The sequence below is a fragment of the Xenopus tropicalis genome, chromosome 2, assembly GCF_000004195.4.
Source record: "Xenopus tropicalis strain Nigerian chromosome 2, UCB_Xtro_10.0, whole genome shotgun sequence".
Lineage (NCBI taxonomy): Eukaryota > Metazoa > Chordata > Amphibia > Anura > Pipidae > Xenopus > Xenopus tropicalis.
Window position 1 is genome coordinate 135,792,675 of NC_030678.2, and position 21,535 is coordinate 135,814,209.

A 21,535-nucleotide genomic window follows, 5' to 3' on the forward strand; every position below is an offset into this window, starting at 1 on the left:
CCACAGTAAATCCCCCCACCACATAATATAATATAATATATTATATTATTTAAGTTATTTTAGTTGTATATGTTTTACATTATCTTCAATGTAACCTTAGAATTACAATACAAAAAGTTGGGTCCTAAACCATTTCAGCATACCTGATTACTCTCCTGGATTTCTTGGGGGTTACCCAGTTATGGGCCCATTGGACTGCATTTTGGAAATAACATTTGTAGTTATTACTGCTTCCTTTAAAAGCACTTGTGAAGCCTATGGGTTATCTTGCACTCACTGTGTTTGTAACTTGGAAGTTGTTTGGATTCTGTGTAAGTGCAGTTGACTATATAAAGAAATAGATTAAGATATCTCAGAATGTATTATTGCTATCTTCATGGGATACATCACAAATGAATCAGCAAAATTTGGGCAAACATAGAATTGAATCGTCGCGTGCGAGTCCTACCAAATGGCATGGGCTCCGATGCTCATGTGTCCAAGGCTTTCACCAATGAACAGCGTGTGCAGGCAAGATCCACCTTCGCCGAAGGTAGGGTGAGAACCACCAAGTCTTGGCCTAGGGTCAAGCCCAGAGAACTATGACACCTATCCAGGGTGCAAAAATCAAACACAAAAAGGGTGCTGAAGTGTGCGGGTGCAATGCCATTAAATTGCCTTGGTAAGGCTCCAGCTGGCGGCTGGAAAGAAAAAAGAAAAATACCTCCCGCCCACCTAATGGCTGGGGCAAAGGAAGTGAAACATGATTAGGCAGGAGGAGTCATGTGCAAAGCCCCCGACTAAAAAAATAAGCCAGCAGCTCTCCCTAATGGAATCACCGCTACTCCGCTTTCATCAAGCTTCCAGCTTCCGCCTGACAACCTAAAGGCCAGAGGACCAAGTGTTTCGCATTTCAATACTACACTTGATTTTAGCCAAAAGGATAATCATGCCTCGGTTGAACATCACTGGCTAAGATACTGCCACTGCACAAAGCACACAAACACATGTACCTTACACTAACATAGCTGGTAACTGCCTGCCTTATAAAATCACAACGTTGTACCGTGCAAAAACCTCATTTTTTTTCAACCATGCCTCTTACACATAGAGATAGAAAACCAAAATTGGTCCTCAGCAGTTTGATGAAAATCTAAGTGCCACAGCAGCCATAATAAGAGTATTCAAATGAAAAATACAGAAGTTACTTGATCATTTGTTACTATGATCATTTGGTAAAAGGAAGTCAGTAGAGCCCTACGGTAGTCACAGGATCCATAACAATCCCTCATTTGGCTGCACCTGGCCTGTGGACCACCAGCTAGACAACTGGACAGTACTAATCTAGTACAAAGGGTTTCCAACCTGTTCTCTCCATCTTCTGAACTACAAATGCCACTGTATTCCAACAACTATGAGTGTGGTTTAACAACTGAAGCTTGAGCTTGGAAAACTTGGTATAGTTTAATATATGCAGCACACATTATATAAACAGCTAAATATATGTTCCTGCTCTGTTAACACAAAAAACACATTCCCAACATTACCATTTTATAGTGATACATAACATATCAGTGGCATAACTATAGAGGAAGCAGACCCACGACCTTGGGGTCTGCTCTTTAGAAATCGCCCCTCCCTAGCCTCTCTCCTGCCCAAAATTCTTCACAACTGTGGTAAACTAGCCGCAGGAGCAGGTGCAAGCAGGCTGGGAGAAGGGGCACTCCATAGTTACACCAATGTATAAGTCAGAATAATGATTTAAAAGGTCAACAATCTGGCTTGGCACTGTTGGTCAAGATTTTTTGAAAGATTCTGGAAATATCAGTGTCTTAGATCACTGCTGTCATTGTGACATGATATAGGCATAATCTTTCTATGCACACAGATTCAAGAATGTATATACAATATGGCACTTTATTTTTTTCTATTGTATGCATACTTTGTTTTTATTTTAAATTAAAAGCAATAAAAAAGATGAGCAAGTCCAAAAATTAAGAAAGCCAACTGCATGAAGTCTTGAAGCTTATTATTATACATTTAATGAAAATAAATAAACACCATGAAAGGGCTTTTAACTTTTTTTGTTTCAAACATGCATTGCTATGGCTAAAGACCAAATACTAGCTGTGGCACTGTTCCCTTGCAGCCAACAAAAAAAGTGTCACCTCCCAGAACAAGAGGTGACATAGTAATGCAGAACCCAAATCAAGCAAAGCCTTCTTTTATTCTACGTGCCTTACATCCATGAATTTGCTCATGTTTTTCTTCAATTGCAATGCATCAAATGCTAATGCTTAATATACCCCAAAAATAAAAATGACAGCTTGAATGTATAAACAAATGTTTACAGGCATAAAAGCTCCATATACAAATATTAATTAATGTAAACATATCACTTACCTGCTTCCAAAGGAAAATGTCTGTCAGGTTGAGCCTCCAGGAGATGATTAGGTGTAGGGAGGACAGAATTAGTCCACTCAGAACAGCTGCCCTCATGCGCACAGGGAGCAGGGTATAGATAATATAGATAAAGAATACACTCCACCAGATTCCTTCAGAGGCACTACGTGGGGTCACCATGAGAACCCCAAGAACCTGCACAGCAAACAGGACTGCTATCACAAGGTAGCTTACTATCCACATGTAGTCCTGGTGAAAGCCGTTGCGATTACACACCACCATAAGTGACAAAAACAGAGCCATAGCTACAGCAAGGACAGATACGTAGACTACCTGGGGTTCCCCATGAGTACAATGAAAGATCAGCATGACCAAGCAAACCAGTACAAGGGCTCCCATTAACATAGTCAGACTACTCTGATTCATCTGGAAGAAGTACCGTTGGTATAGTCGCTCCAGTTTAGCAGACTGGAATTTCTTCGACTGAAACACTTGTAAAAATCGTACCCAGCACTCACCAGGAGTCAAATTTTGCTCACCATCCTCTGTGCCCACCACTTCTGTTGATCCCATTTTGGAGCCCTTCACCTCCCCATCCTCAAATCCAAGGGCCACGGATTTGAGTCCCAGGTCACCACCTGCCCCTTTCTTGCCATAATGGTCCTCCTGCCAGGTGCAACGGAGGCCGAAGTTGTTGCGGTTGTTTCTGTCCATTTCAGGGTCCTGAAGGCAGCTCATATATCTGGGACCACATAAAGAGGTGTTTTTTCGCTTGCCCTTCTTCCCATTGCGCTCCCCCCATGCTGTCTTTCGTTCGTCCACTTTGGGGACCAGGATACCACTAAACCAGGACATTTTGCTGCAAACCAGACAAAATTATAATACAGAATTGCAGGTTAATATTATTTTAAAAAACAAATTTGATAAAAACATGTTACATATTCTGTCTGCTAGCATATATAGCTAGTTTTGAAAACAATGGAACTTTTGGTGGTCAATATTCTCCCACTTAATTTTTTTTACTAGAAATTTTAAAGCTATCTAAAGCTCTACACAAAATAAATATTCCCCATGGTTGAGCACTTACCTCTCCTGGCTGGGAGTTGGCAGCTTCCCAGAGGCTCCAGGCTGGGTGGGTGATACACGGCATTTATTCCGTCGGGTGGAGAGGTGGGGGAGGGCTGCTGCTTCTGAGCTTACTAATTCAATGGCATTAGGAGGAAGATTAGGTGAGATCTCAATTGGGCATCTGTGAGAGTTTGTTGATTAAAAACAAAAAAAAAAGTATATTAGATATTTAACTAATGAACCAGGCAGTCATAAAACTTCACATTATATAATTTTCCAAACTCCGACTTCATTAACCCAGTTAAACAAACAAATTAAAAATAAAGTTGACTTTTCCTTTAACGAAACAGAAAAGAAAAAAGGATTAGAAAAAGGTAGGAAGGAAGCTGAGCCAGGTAATTACAAATGTGGGTTTATCATGTCGTGAACAGAGAACCTTAGTTTGCATAATCTTTTCAGTAGACAAAAAGTGGACTGAAATAGTGTATATACGGTAGTGAAAAAAAAATATATATATAAGATTTTGATGACACCTTAGTCAGCTCTGCCACATCCGTAAGCACTCTACTCCTTTTGAGTAAGCCATTTCTTGTTAGTAAAGTTTCAATGCCTATTTAAGATAGGTGGGAAAAAGCAAGTCTAAGTCAATATTAGCTTAAGCCTGCACAAAGTTAAGGGCTCTGGCACACGGGGAGATTAGTCGCCCGCGACAAAACTCCCTGTTCGCGGGCGACTAATCTCCCCGTGTGCCAGAGCCCTAATAGTCTCTAGTTTAATAGTGTAGTAGTGTTGTCTCCTGCTTGTATCCTAAACAGTGCCAGTCAGTTTTGGCATCAAAATGAATTTTAGTTGATTTCTGTGAATAATAAAATGTCTCCGTATGAGAAGAAAGCACCATAGATGTATGAAAAAAAATCAAACGGCCACAGCTCTAACCAGGGAGACACACCGATCTACCCAAAACAGTAAAAATATATTTATATATATATATATATATATACTGAAAAACACTTAAATATTCCAGTAAATATAGATTTCCAAAATGTATATGTATAATGTATTTATATATATATATATATATATATATATATATATATATATATATATATATAATACATTATACATATACATTTTGGAAATCTATATTTACTGGAATATTTAAGTGTTTTTCAGTATATATATATATATATATATATATATATATATATATATATATTATATATATATATATATATATATATACATATATACTGAAAAACACTTAAATATTCCAGTAAATATAGATTTCCAAAATGTATTATATATATATATATATATATATATATATATATATATATAAATACATTATACATATACATTTTGGAAATCTATATTTACTGGAATATTTAAGTGTTTTTCAGTATATATATATATATATATATATATATAGTCCAAGCAGTAGGTAGCACTTCACATACAAAAAGCTGAATGCCCGGGTGCTCATGCAAGAAAAATTTACAAATCACTGCAGTAAAGGCCAGCACTCACAGGACTTTAAGGTTGTATCATCAAAGAAATAAAAAAGGTTTTACAAATAATATTGAAGCATGGTTCTTTATTTTGTCCGACGTTTCAGTTCCAGTCTATAAAGTACAAGAATCTGAAGATAAAAGGCACAGTTTGGTACATAGAAATTCTTAGTGGTTTATTGTCTTTTTAATGTATGTTCTGTTTATTTTCCCCTATTAATTTGCATTAAATGAATGCATTTTTTGCTGGCAATTAAATAATTATGTATGTGATGCTCCACAGCTATGTTCCGGACAGTGGTGAGTCCTCATTAAGTATGCAAACAAGATATTTATGCATTATTCATTATCCCATATTTATATGACGCTGGTTCATTTGTGAAGTGCTTTACACAGATTTTTCCATATTCGCACAGTCCCAGACCCCCATCCCTAGTTGAGCTAATCTAAGTTAACTTGCCTTTATGTTGATGAAGTGAGCCATCAGCCTGTTAGCCAACTAGACCGAAATTCTCTTGGCTTGTAGGTCTCCAGCTTGTTACCTGTTTTGTTTAGCCCTTAGCAGATACTGTAACAGCTTTTATCCCTCTTCTTGGTGAAGTTTGCAGTTGTGAGCCAAATTCTGCTTTACATTTGCTCTCCCTGTGTCTTTGCACTTCTCATTGCTAATTTCATCAAGAGGAGAGGAATTCTGAAGGAGCCTTTGTACTGAAGGATTAGAGGATTGGGAGGAGCAGGCACTAATTGAACTGTGGCTTGATTTGAACTTGATTAATATAGATATGAAGCATGTGTAGTTACCGTGGTTGATTAACAGCTGCAATAGGGGAGTGAAAATAAAGGTGGAGTCATGAAATGACACGAAGGCAAAGGCTAGTATGGCAGAATTCAACATATTTTAATCATGATCTAATGGGACATGCTAAAGTAGAACACAATTCACCAGCTCAAACTAATGTGCTATTATTACTCCAACAGGAGTAATAGTATCCTACAATAGGATACTAACTATTCCTATTCTGTTTCCTCTCCTAGATACACCTGGAAGCCCAGTGTCAAGGTTAGTTGGGATGCCATTTGGTGTGAGTATGTTTTTGCTGTATTAGATATTCTTGAAAATAAAACTAAATGACCGATTTATAGACATACCCTTGTTTGATTGCCTTATACTATGAGCATGTGTTTTGGTTATGGGTTGGAAGATCCCCAAAGTTACATGGATGCACTGAGGTGTTTACTATAAGAACTATGGGATCATCCATTTTACAAGCTTTTTTTTCTTTGTCGGAGGAACACAATGTATAGGAACTGCAGCAGAAAACTGAATGGAAGCTTTTAACTGAACGCTCACAAGGCTGTTTCAGCATTCCATTGCAGGACTGGTATTGAATTCTGTGTCAATGGCACATTTGTTTTGCAATCATTTAACTCATCATGCAAAAAAAAAATCAGTATAAAGTCATGAGTTCGCAATTATCATTGTACAAAGCACAAGTTTTCCTTGTTCTATAAACAACATTTAAAAAAAAAGAAGATATTTCAGTGCCAGTATACAAGCAAACATATTTTATGCTGTGTTTAGGATATTAACCCCTAAAAAATGATTAGTGACATAGAATTCATATAATTATACATTCTCCAATGGAGGGTCTTCAATTGGTAGCCTCTCCAAACTAATTTCAATAGGATAGTTACTAGTATCACACTACTTTTTTAAAGCATATGTATTATGAGAAGTAATGTGCTCCATACTTTTATTCAAGCAAATTAAAAGTCAGCTTGTATATCACAATTATTGTAAAATCACTTGACTTTCTCCCTTGTACCTTCAAATAATCAAGGAATTCCTTCATATTTGGTGTTATCCTTTTATATTTATAAGGGGTACAGTATACAAACCCTATATCATTTTGGAGGCTGCAGTGCAGCCTACCCATATGCAACCAGTGGCCCTTCATCCTTGCAGAGAAGCAGATGCTTTCTGTTAAATTTATAACATACACTATTGCACTCATCCCAGCTACAAACTACTGCCTTTTTTTAACAGACTAAAATCAAAGCAATCACTACCTTGTTAAAGACACAGCTAAAGTAAAAAAAAACATTGGTTTATTTTAAACGCCAAATATTTACATACACCAAAGGATAAGGAAACTACCATTCATTTGAGTATGCCAGTATGGTAGATACCCCTCAGCCAACTGAATCAAAGTGAGCTGAATAGATTTTTATCCAGGCCTGTGCTCCTTTTTAATAAAAAGTAGTACCAGACAGCTGTTATATTTAACTTTCCCTAATGAAGACTTGGACTTATTCTACTGTGCGCATACACAGTAGAATACAATCCAAAAACGCTACTCCACTGCATGTGTCCTATGAGGGGTGTTTGGAAGAGGTTCATAACAGTGATGCCATAGACCAGGGTTGGACTGGGCTGGTGAGAGGCTGGGAAAAAACCTGGTGGGTCCGGCTGACCCAGGCCCGCTAAACAGAAAGAGAAGTAATAGAAAATAAATAGAATAAAATTGTAACCTCACTAAGCAATAGTTTCTGTCTGATGGGGTAGTGGCCCCCATCTGACAGCTGGAAAGAGATAGAAGATGACAAAATATATATGAATAATAAATAATGAATATCTATAAAAATAGAAAATTTGCCAATAATAGGTCACTCTGTTATATACTACAACTTTACATAAATGTGAACAAGGATTAAACTTCAATTTTACAAAAATAATATAATTTTTCTGTATCCCCATCCCTCTTTATATACAAAATCAATAAAAAAAAAGCAAACATTTGAAAACATGCTTAGAATAGGCCACCTGTATGTAAAAAGTTAATATAAAGGTGACCACATTACAATAATATATTACTGCTATCGTGTGTACAGTTCATTTGCCCCTTCAAAGCTGCAAACAGAGATTTGTACAGTCTCCCCATTTAGCAATTTAGGTCTCTATTTCAAGTCTAGCAACAAAGTTACTTTGTAAAGAAATTACTAAAGGTTCTTTGCTTAAATCAGGGGTCTCAAACTTAAGGCCCGCGGGCCATTTGCGGCCCTCGGTACAATATTTTGTGGCCCGCACCAACCCCTTCGCAAAAGCAATGAATGGATCGCGATTTTTATTGCGATTCAAGGGATAATGCAAGGCACGGTGGGCAGGAGCTGCTGATTGCGGAAATGACGTTATGCCATCATAACAGTTATTATGGGAAGACGTTCTGTGTGCACAATTAGCTCCTTACGTCTTCCCATAATAACTGTTATGATGGCATAACGTCATTTCCGCAATCAGCAGCTCCCGCCCGCCGTGCCTTGCATTATCCGATAATGCAAGCCTTCATGGACTTTTTTTTGTGAAATCCCTTATGCGGCCCAGACTCATCCTGACTTTGCCTCCTGCGGCCCCTAGGTAAATTGAGTTTGAGCCCCCTGGCTTAAATATATGGAAAAGTTGCATATCCAAGCAGATTATTTTACAGTCCACCCTTAACCCAATGTAGCTGGTCACTGCAGCCACAGAACTGTAGCAATTAAATAGATTGCATTGATATTTAATCCCTTGCACCTTGACACTCTCCACAGGACATCATTCCATTCAATAAATCACATCCCTGCAACACGGCACATCTTGTTCTAAGATCAGTAATTTCTCCCTCATCTGCTGAATATGTAACACCTACACAGTATGTTGGGAAGCGTCTCTATCCGTGTGACAAGGACAGCATTAAAACGAAATGCCTTCAAATACATGTGGTTTACCAGCACTATCAGGAATTTATTAAATATGAAAGTCTAAAGCTTCATGTTATATAGCATTTAACCCAGCATATATAAAATGCAATGAGACCGCATATGGTATCAAAGTAAACTCTCAAACAATTGGGATCCACTTATTAGCAAAGGTGCTAATTCCATGGCAACCAATCAAGCATTAGCGTTTGCTGTCTGACTTACATTAGACTGTGTGCTAATTGCCGATTGGTTGCTATGAGCTATGGTAGAATTTAACACCTACATTAGTAAACCTATTATTCATTCCGAACATTAGTAAGTGGATGCATCATTAAAAGAGTTATAAATAAATACAATGCTAAACTGGATAATGTAAACTGGAATAAATATTGGTTTAAACATTTAAGCACTTTTTTTAGGTGAATATATTTCATTCTACTTCCCCTTCTTGCTGTCTGTAGAGCAGAAAATGTGCAGAAAACAGAAAACAAATCATTTTTTCTATGTAATAATAAAATAGTACCTTTGTACTTAATGGTAACTAAGCTGCATGAATTGGAGGAATAACAATCCTATTTTATTACCGTTTAAACGTTTTGTTTTTTTACAGACATGTTATAGTGATTGCAGATTGTGCATTAAAATGTTTGTTTTTTTTTTTTTTTTTTTGCTCAAGTGATGGCAGCTGCCATATTGCTTAACTCTCCAGACTACTTTGCCAAAGAATTTAATAATTTAAAGTTTTGTAAAGAACCACAAAGTTATGAAGAGACTGAGAAAGCAAAAGTTAGCGATACACACTGCCTTAATCTATTTATATTTGCAGGGGTAGCAGGAGTGTTATATATAAGCATAAACTAGCTTGAACCCTCTATTAACTCTAGTAATTTCACTATGCACACGCCCTAAACGTTAGACACCCTCCCAGCTACAGCTAGTTGTCTGGCTATTCCATGGTCCCCAGGTTTATCAACAACTTTTTGCTGTAGGGTAATTATGGGATTGTGAGCTCACATAATGCTGTACTGAACCTTTTGTTCACTGGGTAAATGTGCATAAAGATATACCAGAAGGCTCTGAAAATGTTATAATTAGAGAATAAAACCAAGAATGAGTCAATATGCATGAATTTCTGTCAAACTCCTGGCAGATTCATCTATGGGTAGGCTGTGGACATATTCCGCCGTTTAGATTAGTGCTGGAAGATAAGCCATTTACTTAAGCAATTAGCAGTGTAGAAATGATAAGTGTTGTAAACAAAAAGCAAATCGTTTAAAACAGCCAAACAGCAATATGAAACATCTGTCAAACTAAATAAACGAATCTAGTTTCTTAAAGAATTCTGATTAAAGGAGAAGGAAAGGTAAAATAACTAGGGATGCCAAAGGTTAGGGCATATTATATATTACTTACCTGATCCCCTGCCTAGTGATTTCAATCTTTCCTTCTCCTTTAGGGCTCTGGCACACGGGGAGATTAGTTGCCCGCGACAAATTTCCCTGTTCGCGGGCGACTAATCTCCCCGAAATGCCATTCCACTGGCGAAAATGTAAATCGCCGGTGGGATGGCATACGCAGCGCCGCGATTTCCCTGAAATCGGGGAGGTTTCCTCACAGGCGACTAATCTACCCGTGTGCCAGAGCCCTTAAGCTTCCAAAGTTTAGGCAAAACTGCTTTCCAGGGGCTGAATTAAGCAACCACTGTATACAGAAACATTCTGACTGGATGACATCTGTACCATGTCCTGTCCTTAGAACAATCTGTCCAAACGGTTTCCAGCACCAGCACAAGAACTATTCATAAGGAGTATTGGAAACTTAAAGGTGATCATAATCAGAGGCAAACAAATGTATTATCACCGCGTGTAATGCCAAGCACTGCCATCATCCTCTGTAAATGGCATTTCACCATCTAGCAGTGCCCAGAGAACTCTACCTGCCAGATTGCCAACAAAAAAGCTTAGTGGAGGAAAAAGAATGATCTGGGGCTGTTTTCAATAGTTCAGGCCTCTGGTTCCACTGAAAGCAAACCTTAAGGCTGCAGCTATAATGAGATATTCTTGACAGTTCTGTGCTTCCTACTTTCAACACAACAATACCCCATGCACAAAGCGAGGTCTGTACAGAATGAGTTTACTGAAATGGGAGAGGAAGAACTTGACTGTCCTGCACAGAGCCCTGACCTCAACCCAAGTGAAGACTTCTGAGATCAGTTGGAATTCCATTTGCGAGTCAAGTCTGAAACATCACTGACTAGCCTGATTCATTCCCTCAAGGCTGCAGTAAAATAACTTAAAAGGGGCAGTATACACCAAAAACACCACAAACACCAGCCAGAACTCATGTTGAAAAAGTATTCTGCCTATTCTTTAAAATAAAAATGAAACAAGGCTCTGAATAACCAAACACTAAGCTAAAGTATTAATTTTATATTAGCCTGCTAGAAAAGAAAAATTCAGGTGGTGAAAAGGCAGATTGTGGCCAAAACTGCCATATATGTGTGCACATGCATAGACAGCCGTACAAATGTATTAAGAGGCATTTTGTCTCCCCCAGGCGAGCACGATTTCCTGCAGGTGATGAAACACCCTGTGTGCCATTGTCCTTAACGTAAGAAGCATCTTAGATTATTTTTGTCTATATAGTCTATAAACCAAACATAATCGGGCAGATTTATCAAAATGTGGAAATGAGCTCACCTCAAAAAATGTACCCACTTTCTATTTATTCCTATGGGATTTTCAGAAGCATATTTCTCAAATGTGAACTCTAGCTTTTACCAATTGATGCTTCCAAATATCCCATAGAAACGTATAGAAAATGCATATTTTGATAAATCTTCCCCCATCTTTGTAACATGAACAGATTCTTTTGAGAGCAAGTTGGTAGTCAGAGGTTTCATCAGTGATCCCTTTGAAAGTACTGGATATACTTTACACCACAGATTTAATAATTTGCTAATCAGGACAGACAGCAGGATTTGCCATGTGAATGCACAAGGTTGCCCTTGGAGCTCACAAAGAGCTGCTCTAACTGCCTTGGCTGCTGTTACTCATTAAAACACTTGCATGCCTTACCAGAATGTGGTCCTGCTCCATATATTGTGAGGGCCACTATACTTGTGGTACACATTAAATCTGTGTAGGAAAATCTAAACTGACAGTTACCAAATGTCTAGTTCTGGACCCCAAAATAACAAGGGGTAGCGAAGACAGCACCTTGAACATTTTTTTTCATGTTTATGAATGCCCATTTAAACCTTACAATTATTATTAACACATAAAAGAAATGATAAACAGTCTGTGAAATCTGCTATATAACTGGGTCTGCTGTAAATGACCTTTACATTAACAAAACAATATCTTGACAAAATCACAAATGTGAACTCAAATCAATACTTCTAAATCCCTCATTCAACAGTTTTACCTTTAAAATCACTACAGGCAGTTCTGAAAGAGAGATCATTTTGTATATATGCAGCAGACTGTAGTCAGCACTGAAATTTATGCTCAGAGCAATGAAAAAAAAGAGATTGCAAATAAGCTGTGACTGAAATACTGGGAAAAAAACCTACCAAAAACACAAACCACTGCCTTACAGATGTTCCTGGACTACAACTCCCATTGATCTCTTTGGGCTGTGGGGCTGGTCAATAAATAACAGTGCAGATATGCCATAGAAACTAGATGCCCCTCAAAATCCAAACTACCCAGCACAAACCTTCAGCTCAGTTCTTTGCATCTGGCAATAAAAGAGAAAAACAGCCATTTCCTGTAGCACAGCACCACTTTTTGTTACCTGTGGGTTTAGTGGCAGGCATAGCAAAAGCATGGAGTTTTTAATCCACATCCATTATTCACTAGACAGATAAAGCAGCAATGGCAGATTACATGGAATAAATCCTGTATGTGGGTCTGGGTCTCCAAGCTCTGTGCTCCATCCAGTTTGCCTTTGTATTCACCTCCCACACAGACATTCAGGGCCCTGCCTGGGAACAAGCAAAGGCTCAGTCGTCATGCCTGTGACATCACGTGCAGTTGCTATGGAAACACAGTCACAAGCCCCATGCATCATGGGGACTAAACACAACCTGTTAGCGATAAGGCGTTAGGAATGTGAGCAACTGCAGTGGTATAGACAGGAGTCAGGCAAGGTGTGGTGGGAATCAAAGACTGCTTGTTTGTTATGGAACTATCAGAGAAGCACAGTGCCTGTGATCACCCTGTATATATTCATATATAAAGCAGGAGATTTTCCACTTCAGTGTAAAACAAGAAGATCATTTAGCAAACACTGACACAATAGAAAAACAAGACACAAGGATTCACCTTACAGGACAAAGTGTGTCATAGTGTCTGACCTTAGGCGACAGGACCAGTGCCGCTCTGGATACCTGCCCCCACATCCTCACAAAAAAAGAAAAAAAGAAAAAATCACTGGAGCTCTAGGTATGTTTCATTAACCCTTTCATAGCAATTAAATAAAACAACAGACAGGCCACGCTGAGAAAACAATGTCCTGAACTGATTGCTTTCACTGGCAATCAAGGAGTTAACAACCCCAGGCCGTATAAACAACAACTATCAGCATACTGCAGTTGTATTACCTGTAATTAAAGTGATAACATCTATTTATTTATTTTAAATGGAAGCATGTCTGCCAGGTCCTGGCATTTTCAGGGCAAAACTAGCTCACCTCCTTATTGTTCTGACACTTTGCTCTTAATCTTTAATGTAACTGTATTTTGTATTTATTTGTATTCATTATTGTATTGACCCCCTATTTGTTCAGTTAATTTACTGTTCTGCTGTACAGTGCTGCGTACATAAGTAGCACTAAATAAATACAAAACATACATACAGAGGCCCTGTAGAAACCACTAGTCCCTTCTGAACTTTGCCTTAATATCCAGATTGCCCCCATAGCCCTGAATGAATAATACATTTGCAATATGGGCATTTGAGATCTCTGGAATCATACACACAAAGATGCTAGTAAAAAAAAAAAAAAAAAAAAAAAGAAGAGGAGGAGCAGTAATTGTATAAACACACTCCCAGGCATTAGATAGGGTACAGGTAGCCACAGTCATAGGTCTTACTAGTTTGAAAGCGGCACTTGAAATTTTTCAGCTAAGTCAATGTTTACTACCAGTTCTGTTTGCTGTATCCCAATGACAACCTAATCAGATTTTACCACACCCCCTCCTCTGTCAGGGAACCAACAGGAAGGGGAGTCAGAGATAGAAAAAGAGAGCAGGAGCGAGAAAGAGAAAAAAAAAAGACCACTAAGTTCAAAACAATCATTATTATTAGTGATCCAGGGGTCAAGAAAAACTTAACCCATACCAACCCTAAGGGCTCTGGCACACGGGGAGATTAGTCGCCCGCGACAAATCTCCCTTGTCGCGGGCGACTAATCTCCCCGAAATGCCATCCCACCGTCGAAAATGTAAATCGCTGGTGGGATGGCATACGCGGCGCCGTTTCCTCTCAAGGCAACTTTCGCGGTTTGGGGGAAATCTCAGCACTGCATATGCCATCCCACCGGCGATTTACATTTTCGCCGGTGGGATGGCATTTCGGAGAGATTAGTCGCCCGACTAACACACAAAATGTTGTCATTTTCTGACCCGCATCCTCTTCTGCAAGTGCCAAGACAGGGAAACTACCGCAGCAGAGGAAGAGCGTACTTTCCCAGTCTGAACTGTACCCACATGGAACCCAAAATGGTTGTGCAAATTTCAGCCACAACCCACCCGACCTAACGGTAAACCTGTGGGTCCTGCGGGTTGCAGGTCAACCTACACATCACTAAATATTATTATTAACACATATTTAAAAAGAACCAACATATTTCACTTGGCTGTACAAGATAAAAGTGTATACATTAAACATACTAATTAGATAAAATTGCTAAAAATGCTTTACTAGGAAGTAAAGAAAGCCCTGTAGAGCTTACAGTCTACAACCAAGGTATAATTCACAAAAGCCATGACTAAGGCAAAATATAACATTAATAACAGAACTAGGGATCTCATGAGTTAATACTTTCTGCTTAGTGCTATCACATAAAACAAAGTAAATCATGTATCACATGCAAGGTAGCAGAACTACAGCTACTTTAGTTAAGGGCTTGTAAACCCAAAACTGCATTGGCAGATTTAAGCTGCCAATTTGGGTCCTTCAGACCAAATCAATAGCTTATCTACCTGTGTATTGGGCCCTCCAATGGGCATCACACCAATGTGTCAGGGGCGGGGTTACGGTGTCCATTAGATGCAATTCTGAAGGTTGCTACCTTCAACTCCAACACAAAGCTGTATGAAGAGAAACAATTTTCTGATTGAGGGGTAAAACTCAGATTATTTTTATGTTTTAACGGGACAAAATGTTGAATCTTTTCAGGGGACCAGGAAAAAAAATAGTGTAGAATCCAGAAAAATGTTAAATCAGGGAAATGTGTTAAAGAAACTTATTTAGTACTCAAATATATAAGCACAGGAGCCAGGTTTACTTTGAAAAACAATATTTACTTTGTTAATGACAAGTATTAAGCAGTGCAGCATTAATGTTACACTATGGGGGGCATGTGTAAGGCCTCTCTGACAGTCAGATGCACAACCTAAAGCAATAAGTCATTTGTGCATGACTGTATAAGGTGCACACTAATCTGCACTGACTATTTATAGACAGAACCATGGCAAAACTTTCTTTCATTAGGCAAAAAAAAAATGTTTTGGATTTACAAGCCTTGTGAGCTAAATCACAGGGGAGATTCTGGAAAATGTAGCTCAGCAACACTTAGAAAAGTTCCTGTTTCTCAAACCTTGCTTGAGCTGTCACCTCATAGAAACATTCACTGTACAGGCTATAGGTATGTCATTATATTTTCTTTATTAGCCAAATACATATGGAATATACCTATAAATAGATTATGTTACATAAAATTTCTAGTCAGTTTTGAAAGAAGATTTTCGGATCTTCAGAAAAAGATCAACATTACAGCATTTTCCAGCATAATAAGCCCCTAAAGCAACTAAAGTAAAGCAAGTAAAGTAGCCAAAATCAGGCCCCTCCTCCCTTCTATTATTTTAAAAAGGGATCAAATGGAACCGCATGCACTAATAGAAGGGAGGAGGGGCCTGATTTTGGCTACTTTACTCCACTTAAAGCCCAATGTTATGGCCCCAGTACAACCCTATTCTCCCTCAGATGCCTTTTCAACATGTAACTTACCAACCCAAACCACAAAAACCCACAAAAAGCAAAGAAGTATGGTATCTCAAAGCAAAGGAGTATTATTAATGAGCTTATGCTTCTAACTGAACAACCAGTGCTGCCAATGTTGCAATAAAGGGGATCTTATTTGCAAATGTAATTGCTAATGAAATCAGTATTTGTTTGTCTCTCTACATTTTCTGCACTCTTTCTGGCTCTGACTCCTGAAAAAAAAAGTTGCAAGTCATCTAATTAAAGCTGATTAAAAGACCTAGAGGAGATCAGACATTACATTATTTTAAGAGTTAAGACCCAGGCAAGAAGAAAGGGATGAACAAATATTGCTTTTAATTTCAACTGCACTGATAAATAACTTCCAAACCATAGCAAATGTATAACAAATGTTAATTTATTATGCTAAATACTGTTTTTAGGAGGACCCCTATAATATTTAATAAATGGTGCCATACACCATAAATATTCATATGCCAGGGATAGTTAGTTGTAATTAAGGAATAGCTCTATAACAACATACTTTAGAAACTGAGTCTGCAGGAAAAACAAAATGCGGTCTCAGAAATCACTTTGTGTCACGCTGAACCAAGCAGACAACCATTTTTGTATTCAGACTCAAAAATACCTAGTTAACAGTTCTTTGAGCTACTCTTTATTAAGTAAACATTGTTATTTATTTTACTTGTGTTTGTGGGATGCTGTATGAATGAACTAACTTCCCAGGAAATTGCCCCTAGTACCTTTGACCATAAAATAAAAACCATACACACACAAATGTTGAATGGGCTTTCTCCCAGAATATTAGCAGCAGAAAACGAGTCACCGCAGAGAACATGCGGAAAATCCAACGACAAACTATGCCTCATAGGGCCCATCAAAGAACCCGACATTGAGGGTGCACTCATACAATAAATTTGATGTAGATACTGCTAAATGTAATAGGTCTCATACAGACCTGTAGTGGAAATAAGAAAGAGATGATGGAAATTGTCCTTGGCTGGAAACCACTATGAAGATCTACTGATACTCTGGCAGACCAGCCCAACTCTGGCCTAATTCTGTGACATTTAACCATGCTTTCATAGGGATGATGTATACGCAGGCTTGTACAGAAACTCCTTTACAAAGGAAACAAGTACACTTTCCCAGAAAAATATTGTCTGACAAGCACTTGCATATCTACACTGCTAAGGTATAGGATCACTGACCTTGCTGTGACTCCTCTGACTTGTTGCCAAATGGTATGTATACAGCTTACAATCTTTTATATCCATATGCACGTGGCCAAGATGTTATGGAGCTCTTAAACACACATGGGGCCACAGAACCTCCAGCAAGATTTACCTATGTTATTAAATAGCCATAGCTTAAATTCCAGTCACAAGGCATGACAGGACTGTTTTTTATGATAGGAAGGAAACAGATATGGTTACACGGTTCTCAAGTCAAGCAGAAAAAGGACTAAACTTTTAAGAATCTGTTTTTGCAATCCACATGTGACTACACCTCAATGTATCAAACCTTTTGCGTGGAGAAGCCTCCAATTGTCCCAAGTGTGTTGGCAGATTTAGAAATATGGCACATGGGATGCTTTAATGACCAAAGCGTATAACAGTCGTTATGACACCTACTACCTCTATAAAATCAGTGAAGAGAAACACAAAGCACTTGCCACTGATACTTGTTATAGTTTTTATACCAACCTTCATGCCAACCTCTATAAGGAATTTGTAATAGTCCTTATTTTTCTGCTCTGTCTATCCTGCAAAACCACTCCCCGGTGCTTAATATCCTCATGCAAAAGTATCCATTGAAGACACACCTAAATTAAGAGCTTCTTAAATGGAGAAGTGTCATGCAAAACTGCTAATAGTGTTAAGTGCTTTTCAAATTCTGTTTTTAAAGCATCACCTTGAAAGCATCAGTAACACAAAAACCTCAGTCCCTGTGTCCTATTTATCTTCCAGAAACTAACTCATTGCTATGGGCAGTGGGTAACAATTAAGCAACACTCATGCATCAGGGGTCGCCAAACTTTTATACTCGTGAGCCACAAAACAAGTTGGGGAGCAACACAACCATGAAAAAATATAACTGGCAGCCTGTAAGAGGCTCTATTTGGCAGTACTCAAGGTTTTTATACAACCAAAACTTACCTCCAAGCCAGGAATTCGAAAATAAGCACCTCCTTTCAGGCCACTAGAAGCAATATACATGAGGTTGGTGAGCAACATGTTGCTCCTGAGCCACTAGTTAGGGACCACTGCTTTATATTCTAAAGCTTTGAGATTTAAAAAAATGCAAAAAAAAAAAAAAAAAACACAAAATCAAGAGCAAAACAGTTTTATTGCCAAAATATGACTCTGGGCTCCACAGGCTTCTTTATATACCATAATTCTTTTATACCATCATTAATCACAATTGTTCCTAAACCATGCAAACAATTATTATAATACCAGAGGTCACACAAAGTCCTAAATAAATGTAAGTCCACCTTCTAGTTAAGCTATTTAGTAAGCATTTTTTTCTTAGTACTGCACAGGGATAAAACATGGATTATGCTATATGAGTTGCTCTCAATACGCCTACAGGCTTAAAAACTATATAAATTAGGACATTATCTTCCATGACATATTCTACCAGAAGATGCTGTACTAAGCTATGTATGCATACAAAGGATATTCCCTTTGGTGTAGTAGTTCTCTTTAAGAAGTTAGCCTAAAGCTCACAGGAAATGCTCAGTACAGGTTCTGTTTGTTGGGGATTTCCCTCCTGCGTATGCCTCTGGCACAAAAAGGTTGTTTTGCCCTAAAATCAGTCAATTAATCCTACCCCTTCATGTTTTTAGCAGACCCATGTAGGTGTGGGGCAGATGGAGCCTTGGAGGCATGTTAGTGCGTGGAGGCATTGTTATTCCCCGATGACACAGAAAGGCATGGATTTTACACCTCTACGGTTCCAAACAGAGGAACAGGGCAAGGGGATTTGTTGCTCCTTTCTCAACAGGCTATGGGTGCAGTGGATTGGATAAGAGGCAACACAAGTTCTAGCAAGTACTACAATGCTAACAATACGAGTGAGTTTCCACAGAGTCAAATGCCTACTCCTTTCCATTCTGAACTACAGCTCCCAAATCCATTGTCAGAGCGACACTGGTTAGTGTTTAGCAATAGGGTATTGTATAGTGCCTAAGCACATTTATTGGCCTTCATTTGTTGTTTAAGGTTTTCTTCCTCCAGTCATGCAGAGGAACAAATGACACTAAATGAGGGGGGATACACAAAGCAAGTGTAACTTTTAATGCAGAATAGTATCCATAGCAACCAGACTTTTGCTTTTTTTTTTTTTTTTTAATACAGTTAACTGAAATTTTATTTTGCTAGGGTTTACCAGTCTACAGCATGCTATGGTGTAGTGCCTCCCAGGATATTTTATGCAAAATATTTATTCATGTTAATGCCCAGAGAATTAATATGAGAATATCTTTATTACATAATTGCAGATCACACACACATGCCCATGCCATAAGACTGCTGTTTAGCTCTCTTGGTACAGCATCAGATCCCCCTCTTATGATATAGATATTTATTGCATAGAGACTAACTACTGCAGGAGAACTGGATTTTAGAAAGACATTTATTATCATAGGACTTCTGTACAAGCAGATTCCATAATGAAACCTTATGACGCTAACAACAGTAATCCTTGCTGGTTGGTTTTTACATGGACAGTGACAGACACTGATGATGGAATCATTCCCTAGTGTATTAATCACAGGGATGAAAAGGACCATTTAAAGCATGTACTACACAGGCAGCAGCACAAGCAATGCTTCGATCCACATGCAGTTGGGGGACAGCTGTCATTTTTGGGTCCCTTAAAACCAACATTTAAGATGACTAAGTAGGTCACATGCTCCCATGTTATTAGGCAACATCTCTTCACCGGGGCCCCAAATGTTATACCCCCTATTGGGCCCCAGATTAAAAAGTGGGGTTCCGGGTGGCTACCTTTACAGGCTCCCAAGGCTCCTATTTTTCAAGCAGCTTTATAAGTTAACATGTAACACTGCTTGCACTGCACCAATCAGCATTGAACTGTGATCACCATGGCAATAGTATATGTTTCCTAGAGAAACCATACCAGATTTCCCATTGAGATGTACTCACAGCACTGACTCATTGACTCTGAGCACTGTGTAGAGCTTCACCACAGCTGAACTGAACAAGGAACAGAGGGCAACAGGGTCAGTTAAAAGAGAAACCCGCCATTAGTTATAAAACAGAGGTGGTGGGGGTTGGGTCAGATTTATTGACATACAGTTAGGTCACACCATGGAAAATCACAGACCATGTGTAATATGCAGAACAGGGGCAACTGTATCAACCAGATGGATTTTGTGCTACCTGAGCGATATGTAGCCCACTTCTTGTTGCTAAATAATATGTAATGGGAAATCCACAAAGATTGCAAACTGTAATGCAGACTACTCTTATTGGGGCTATTAGTATCTTCAATCTAGCAGCAGTGAAATAATACTTCTAATACTTCCAGTTTTGTTATAGTTTTTGGGGCTGCTGCTGTCTGAAACAGCAATGCTACAATCTCTCACTCCATGCTTGCCTTACTTGTGCATGGAGCATGCAAGGGGAGCTGCATCATTTGGTCAAAAAAACAATTTACAACTGTTGCACTAAAAGAGCTGAATTTCTGATTATAAAATGGAAATTAGTCTCTAAGGCTAAGGGAACACGAGGTACAGGTTGAGCTTCTCTCAGCCTCTGTTTTACCCACAGGCAGAGAGAAGCCGTTGCACTCCTATCCACTTACCCTCAATAACAATAAACGTATACAGAAAAATGGTTATATTCCTTTTAAAGGTGTTCTCATAGACCTCTATTATGATGGTATCACAAGTTTCTTTAAAAATGCATTGCAAAACACAGATGCAAACAGTTGTGGGTACAACCAGAACAAATGAAATGGAAACTGTTAGCTAATGTACTTAGAGGAATTCAAAGCTGTGTCTCTAATGCAAGTAGAGCACATCAAATAAATAGCCTGTTTGAATGAGCACTGTCAATTTTCTTAGAGGGGGTTGAATGTACTAAAAAGGGTTAATAAAGTTGGAAACCAACACAAACCTGAGTAAAAAGTTTACATGGTTGATTTAGAACAAAAGTTTTTGTTTGCTTACTCATGGATTGTTGTTCCAGGTGCCACCTTTAAAAATATAAATTCCCATTAAAGGACAAGGAAACCACAATTCACTGGAGAGTGCCAATATGTTAGTCACCTTGAAATAAATCCAGTGCTTCTTTAAGAAAAAAAAACAAAAAACAGCATCCCGGTGATGAAAGTAGCAATGCGCAGTAGAGTAAAGCAACACTAATCTATACAATTGCGTGAATAGCAAACTATTGTAAAATATAAGGATATTAGAAGTCTCCAATGACTTCCATAACCATATGAAGGCAAGAGTCTTCAGGCTTTTGCCTTTTCAGTTGATATGTCAACCATGACTTCTAAATCCTGCTATGTTAAAAGACAGGAATACATTTTATTTCACAAGTTTCAATGAGTTACGACACAAATGGCATTACTAAG

General features: G+C 38.5%; 1 protein-coding gene across 4 annotated transcripts in view; it reads right to left on the bottom strand.

Moving 5' to 3' along the window:
- adcy6 (adenylate cyclase 6) overlaps positions 1–21,535 on the bottom strand; it is a 106,525-nt gene that overhangs the window by 76,741 nt on the left and 8,249 nt on the right. For all 4 annotated transcript variants that reach the window (XM_012957773.3, XM_012957772.3, XM_031897146.1 and 1 more), the window contains exons 2-3: positions 3,470–3,631; positions 2,383–3,241 (exon numbers count right to left, since the gene is read on the bottom strand). In XM_012957773.3, coding sequence (XP_012813227.1) covers positions 2,383–3,237 — 855 coding nt within the window. In that variant the 5' untranslated portion in view covers positions 3,238–3,241; positions 3,470–3,631. The remainder of the gene's footprint in view (positions 1–2,382; positions 3,242–3,469; positions 3,632–21,535) is intronic.